The sequence below is a fragment of the Protopterus annectens genome, chromosome 6.part1, assembly GCF_019279795.1.
Source record: "Protopterus annectens isolate FY-2018-M chromosome 6.part1, PAN1.0, whole genome shotgun sequence".
NCBI lineage: Eukaryota > Metazoa > Chordata > Ceratodontiformes > Protopteridae > Protopterus > Protopterus annectens.
The window spans coordinates 265,662,680-265,670,206 of NC_056738.1; the positions used below are offsets into that span (position 1 = coordinate 265,662,680).

A 7,527-nucleotide genomic window follows, 5' to 3' on the forward strand; every position below is an offset into this window, starting at 1 on the left:
GCCCCCCCCCCAGCTGGGTAGGTGTTAAGTTTTATAGTTTGGTCACAGTCACTAGGGTGGGCACCATTGGTTTGTCCTAGGAAATAATTCTCTGAAAACTCATTTCAATGATTAGTAGTTCGATGGATAGGTGTTCAATGAATAGGCGTTTGCTGATTTGTAATTCGACAAAGTGATATAGACCCGTTGATGGTGAATGAGTTTTATATGGTCTGAAGAAGCACATTATGCTTGAAAGGGCTTACCTGGTTGCAATACATTATTTTGCTTTTAGCTTTGGTGGTCCGTCTCTTTTTATCTTATTGATGGAATACAGTTACTGCTCAGGCAATACACAAGTCCTTAGCTGTTGCAATCAGATTTCTTTGACATAACTACTCCACTGTGAATTCATGTTTTGTGTCCTGCAGTACTTCAATGGCTTCCAAATATTTCAAAATTCCTTTCTCTAGCAATTATTCTATACTTTTCACTTTGCTTCATCCCTTGTGAAGGAGAAGCACATCTCTCTTTTTCCAGTCTATAAAAGCCTTGCCATCATCATGTGGTTTGTTTAAAAAGGCAGATGTATAACCAGCCCTCCCTTCAATGCCCTAAGAATTCTATGATAAATTATCATCAAAGGTTTACCTTTTGCCTTTGGATATTTTTTATGACGTTTTCCTTTGTAAAAGGGCTTAGATGAGAACACCTAGTACTTGATATTGAAAGAATACAATCAGCCTCCTCTCTAATCCTTTGTGAAATCCTAAACGTATATACACACATACACACACACACATATATATATATATATATATATATATATATATATATTTCCTTTTTAATGGCCTTATATTTTCTGTATACTTTTTTGTCCCTTCCTCAATACCTTCCTTACTAGCTACCATTTTGTCTTTATCTGCACCCTTATGTGAATCTATAAAAAGCTTAATACCCTTTTTGGCAGAACTGGTTGGATTTTCCACAGTTCTGTGCTATTGCTTTTATTAATAGGTTTCTTGTTTCTTCCTTAGTCAGTACTGCTCTGTCTTCAACTTACTGTGTCCCCATTTATTTCTTTAATGCAAATAATTTTTCTTCTTCAGCCCAGAACCACTAGAGTCTAAGAAGCTCTCCTTCTTTTTGGTTAGCATACTTATTTGAGACAAGTGTTTTTTTTCCTGATATTTTCCAATAGTTTTCCACATCACCTTCATGCCTGTTTGTTATAACGTTTTTCTTTTTGTTGAAGTACTCTGTCCTAAAAGCTAGAGCCCTCATTTTTGAATGGCTGGGGATGACAGCTAAGTTGATGGTGAATGCACTGCAGTGTAAAACATTTGATATGCCACCACCATCAAGGTGTGCCATGACTTTGAAAAGTGCCTAACAACTTCTGAAAGCAGATTTATCAGAGAATGGTTCATATAACCCAAGTTTCATGCATTCTAATGTACAGCACTCAGTTTGGCTCTCAAACAACCTTTATACCACAGGGTTAATATCTCACAAAGTCCAATGACATTTATAGGCAAACACTTATAAAAAATGTGATTGCTATGCATGTACAAACAATAAAAGCATTACTGCATTTGATTTTACATAGTTGTGTGCTTCCATCCCCTGGTTTCATGACCTGGGTTCTTTTATTCGCATGAACATACTGCATCACATAGCTTTTGTGAAGCAAAGTTGACAGTCAGGCTTGTAATTGGCCTAATAATTTCTACATAGGGAAGTAAAATGGCAATTGTCTTTTGTATGGACCTCCCCCCAAGGGATAGAATTAAAACTGATACAAACTGATACACCAACAGGATAAAGATCACTCTGCCACAGTACAGATTCACAGTGCTCTGTGCATTACGTATAATGTATGAAGTGCTGCATGCAGTTCTGAAGTCTCTGAGTTAAAATAAATGATGTGTAGCTACTTTAGGCAACAATGAGATGGCCTATAAACATAAGAGAAATGGTATTTACCATATAATGTAGATGATGATGATGATGGCTTATTTAAACAGCAGATTGAGATTCCTCTCCCCCATGTAAGTATATAACAGTAACAAACACAAGATGCACTTTCCTAAGAAAACTGTACCAGGCAATGTCAGCTAAAATATTGCTACAGTTTTAGCATCACACACCTTTATAAAAGTCAACTACAAGTAATGATGTATATATGAAAGGTTGGGTTTGCACAACAATTATTACAGGAAACTAAACTTACATCAGGGGTAGTAAAAGTGAAAATGTCATTACCAAAGGGCAGTCAGCTATAAATAAAACAATATGAATTTTAAGAGATAAATTAAATAAATTATGTTCAAAGTCCAGATGATATATGTATGAGTGCATGAGGGCAGAGGAGGGGGACACAGCAGCAACTCTTATGAAATTACTGCATTTAGGCAGCTACAGCTATAAAGTGGCAAGTTCAGACAAGATCAGTACACTTCCTCCACCAGAACTGTACTAGGTTACACTGTAAAATCAACTTTCAGTTTCAAAAATCCACCTTGAAAAGTTAACTTCTTACCTTTCTCTCTAGATAAGACAGGATTACATTTTGTACTTCTTCTGCTGGAGGCAGTCTGTACCTTTGGTAACATGCTGCATGCGCTTTTTCTTCAAAGAGTCGAACTGCCATTCTAATTCATTTATTCACTCTGCAGAATCTGAGAGAAATAAAACTGATCAAACTTCATGTACTTCTGGTTATACTGTAACAGGCCTGACCTTGTTACCTGACAGGTGTAAACTCAGGTGCTAAGTCTTTACTATAAAGCATTCCATTTATGGTAAGTAAAGGCAATGCTATCAATAAAGTGAACACACACACACACACACACACACACACACACACACACACACACACACACACACACACACACACACACACACACACACACACACACACACACACACACACACACACACACACACACACACACACACACACACACACACACACACACACACACACACACACACACACACACAAAATCATGTTTTAATCTTTTATGCAGTACTAATCCCTTTGCATTATTCTCAGTGGTTAATATTATCTTACACTTTGTTATACTTCAAACTGCCCTAATGTAACACTGGTGTGATTTTACCTTCCTTTCTTCTGTTGTGCACTATAGGCCCCCAGAGTCTAATAAAGTTTAAATAGCATAACTGTAGTAGCTCTTGACTCGCTTTAGTTAGCATGTCAGTTCTGCTAAAATCACTAGTTTGACTATATCTACAGACCATATCAGTATGTTCCACTGACTCACTGTGATTTGGGTTAAGTTAGAGATGCTAAAAATTCCTTTCATGGTACATGTAGAGGTACTGGGAACTAACATTGGGCAGCACGATGCCAGGGCACTTCTATGGGCTATGCCTGTAAAAGCTCCAAGGACAATAGCCTTGTGCGCACTTACAAACTTATATGAAAAAGCTGCAAGAAGCTGTCAGAAAATGTGCCTTTCTTTCAGAAGGAAAATGAAGGTGAAGTGAATTAAGCTGCACTAAAGATGTAATAAATTAAAAATAAATAAATAATTCTTTAAAATATAAAATTAAAAATGTACATTATAGTTACCACTTTACTGATTGTATAGTTTATAAAAGAGGACTGTGAAATTGGATGTAGAAGGATACTGTGCATTTGCTAGTATGACAGCGTAGCACAGTTTAAAATGAAACCAAAGTTGTTTCTTGATTGTGCAAATCTTTGCACTGCTTAAAGCCTAATTTTGATTCATATGATGATAACTTATTTAAACAATAGATTGTTGAGATTCCTCCTCCCCACATAAGTATGTAACAGTAGAAACAAAAATGTAATCTTCTAAAATCCAAACTGAAGCCACAGAAATCATGTATGGGACTTAAATAAAGGCAGACAAATTCAGTTTCTGTTTTGCTTGCTAAGAGTCAGTTGCTGAATATTCCTGCTGGAAAATAAGCATGGATTCAGAGCTGTTGCCCATAAGAACTTTACAAATTTGATTGTGATCTTGAAAGTAAGAGACAGTCAGGACAAAAATCTTTAGTCAAAAGTATTTAAAGGTCTAGTTTCTAGATAATGTTTCCTGCAAGTCTTCTGTTTGTTCAGAAGTTTTATTTTTCATTTCTTCTACAAGAACGCTTCTGTTTGCATATTCACTTTCCATGTATAATGTTTTATTTTCTTTATTCCAACTAAAGACTGCTATTATTTTTTATTTATTTTTATTTATTTTACATTTGTTGACCGGGATAGTCCGACTGGATGTATGTCCATTTTCAGCAGAGGCCCGGGGAGCAAAGCTCCACATTAAGACAATTTACAAGACAGAAATCTTGACCATATACAATACAGATAATGTCAGGCAGGTAAACATTTCAAATACAGGAACATTTATATAGTACTGTTACAGGAACATACCAACATACCCCACTAAATAAGTTAAAAATTTTGAGTAAAAGGATTAATAAAACAATTTATTTTTTGAGGGTAACATTGTTTATAAAGTTTACCTAACGTTAGGAGGTAAGCTACTACAGTAGGAATTAATATAGAATATCAGAGCACCTGAAATAGCATGTTAAAGGTAGATAGTAAAGAATGGTCCTGCTATGGGAGAAAGTGTCAGTCAGGATTTGTGCATCGGCAAAGCCATTGGGCTTTAAGGAAGAATCTTAATTGCTTCTTGAAAGGTGGGGTAGAAGAAAGGGCTGTTAGTTCAGTTGGAAGAGTGTTCCAAGAGTTACCAATAGAGTTTGAGAACAAGCTATCTCCAGATTTGTTCTTGGACTTTAGGGTAGCTGCTAGTACCTTATTAGCTGATTGAAGGGTTGTTAGATTTTAATATGGGCAGATAAGGGTAGAGAGTATGGGTGTATCTGTGGGATGGCATAAGATCTTGTGTATAGTAGTAAGTTGCTGGAAAAGAATCTGACTTTGCAATTCCAACCATCCTAGCAATTTAAGATTTTGGCAGTGGTGGGTTCGAAAAGGGGCACCAGTGGCAAATCTAGCTATGTTATTATAGGATGTTTCCAATTTATGAAGATTATTTTTGGATATGTTGGTATAGATTGGGGATGCATAGAAAAGGGTGGAGATTAAGTGAGTTTGGGCAATAGCAGTCCTAGCTAGACGTGTGAGATAGGGTTTAAGTCTGTAGAGGAAACCAAGTTTTTTATTAACTGATTTAATAGTTAGGTTGATATGTGTGTCGAAGTTTAGATTATGATCAATTGTTACACCTAAAAGTTTGGTGGTTGTGTCCGGAGTTATTACAGTACCATTATTAGATGTAATTGTGAAGCTGATAGTAGGAGACTTCTGAGTGGGAGAGAATAGTACCAATTTAGTTTTTTTGGGGTTAAGGAGGAGGCAGCGTTGATGGAACCAGTTTTCAACTAAGGTAAATACTGCTTGGGTACTCGAATGAAGTCCAGCAGGCGAGGAGGCTGAACATATTAATGTCGAGTCGTCAGCATATTGTATGCAGGTGGTTTGTGGAAGGGAGATTTTCAGATCACTTATGAAAATAGTGAAGAGGAGGGGTCCCAGAATAGAGCCTTGTGGGACTCCAAGAGTTATAGGGAGAAGAGTAGATAGTTTATTTTCCCAGAGGACTGCTTGTTGTCTATTTCCTAGATAGGACTTGAACCAATTAACTGTCTGGGTATCTAGTGAAAGTGATTTGAGTGAGTTTAACAGTAATTGATGATTAACCATATCAAATGCTTTTGAGAGGTCAATAAAGAGGGCTGAGGACAGTAAGCTGTTGTTACAATTTTTATTAATGCAGTCAGAAAAGGATAGTAGAGCAGTTTTAGTACTATGGAAAGGCCTAAAATCATGCCTGCAGTCAACTAGCAGGTGTTTTTTGTAGGAGTTGATCAAGTAGCTGATGGTGAATACATCTTTCCATAATTTTTGCTAAGGGGGAAAGTAGGGCTATGGGGTGGAAGTTTGAGAGTTCATTTGAGTTCTCACCCTTATTCAGTGGGATAATATATGAGACTTTTCAGAGGGATGGGATGGAGCTTTCTGTAATGGTTCTGTTAATTAAGATGGAAACAGGGTAGGCAAGCACTCCAGCTGCCATTTGAAGGTATTCAGCTGGGAGGAGGTCAGCTGATGGAGTGAATGGTTTAAGCTTAAGAAGTAGGGAGTGTATGAGAGATGTTGGGACAGGCTGCAGTTGTAATACTTGGGGTAGGGTGGTTGGCAAGGATGAGTCAGTGGTGGTAACAGGTGGTAAGGTATTTGCTAAAAATTTAACAGTTTCTGAAAAAAATTGTTAAAAATATCAGCAATTTGGTTGGGAGAATTATGAGTCAAGTTAGTGGGGGTAGGTGTTTTGGCTTGTCCAGGATGGAGTAATTTATTTAATCCTGACCAGAATTTTTTTTTTCACTAAATATTTTTTTTTATTATTTCAAATAAGATGTCTTAAACATTACATGAAATAAAGATAAATAACATATTTACAATTCTATAACATTACTAACTTCAACCCATTATATAACTATTTACATTGGTGTCTATGCAAATAACATTGAAATTCTATATTATATAAAGTTAGAAACATAAGATGATATATCTTCTTTGATCTTTTCGAGTATTTCCAGTACTTTCATCCAAGAGTAATAGTAAGAATTAGATCTTTTAGTTCTGTTCTTCACTGTTAATATTTCCATGTGAGCAACTGTTGTTGTTAAAGTCTCAAATTCCTTGAATGTAGACGAAGCCTCATTTTTCCAGTGTATAGTTATGATTTTACGTGAAATTGCCAATAGTGACCATAGGATTTTAGTGTCTTTTTTTGTACACAGTTTGGAATAGGAGAGTTGAATAAAATTAAAGACTTTGCTAATTGAAAATGATCATTATAAACAGTCTGAAAAAAATAGTTAATGGATTTCCAGTACATATTGAGACATATACATTCATAAAAAACATGCTGCCAATCTGCTTTTATCTTGGTATGGCATCTCCAACATTTTTATTTTTATTTATTTATTTTACATTTGTTGACCAGGCTAGTCTAACTGGATATATGTCCATTTTCAGTAGAGGCCCGGGGAGAAAAGCTCCAATGGAATATTAGATGGTTATACAGCAATAAGCAATACATGATTAGAATTAATAAACAAGGTTAGTTATTATGTACAACTATGATAGGAGCAAACAGAGAGAAATACAAAAGTCTAAGAGTCTAAAACAAAGAAATAATAATAATTTTTTTTTTTGGTCATACTGTGCATAACAGATAAATTTCTTTACATAGATATAATGTAAAGGAAAGTTGTAAGGTAAAGAGTGAGAAAAGAGACAGAGTAAGGGGAAGGTTAATCTGGGTTGGTACAGGGGCAAAGCCATTGACTCTTGAGATGTATAATCAGTTGTCTTTTAAAAAGTGAGAGTGTAGTCAAGGATGTGATATCAGAGGGTAGTTTGTTCCACCTTTTTCCAACAGAGTTGGAAAAGAGGCAATCCCCAGCTGAGTTATTAAGTTTGGGGGTATGAACCACTAGTTTGTTAGAGGAGTG

The 7,527-nt window shown here is 36.0% G+C and overlaps 1 protein-coding gene across 1 annotated transcript in view; it reads right to left on the reverse strand.

Annotated features, from left to right (window-relative positions):
* LOC122805277 (putative methyltransferase DDB_G0268948) overlaps positions 1 to 2,632 on the reverse strand; it is a 171,733-nt gene extending 169,101 nt beyond the window's left edge. The window contains exon 1 of the mRNA XM_044075365.1: positions 2,522 to 2,632. Within this exon, the coding sequence (XP_043931300.1) occupies positions 2,522 to 2,632 (111 nt within the window). The remainder of the gene's footprint in view (positions 1 to 2,521) is intronic.
* Positions 2,633 to 7,527: the final 4,895 nt, after the last annotated feature.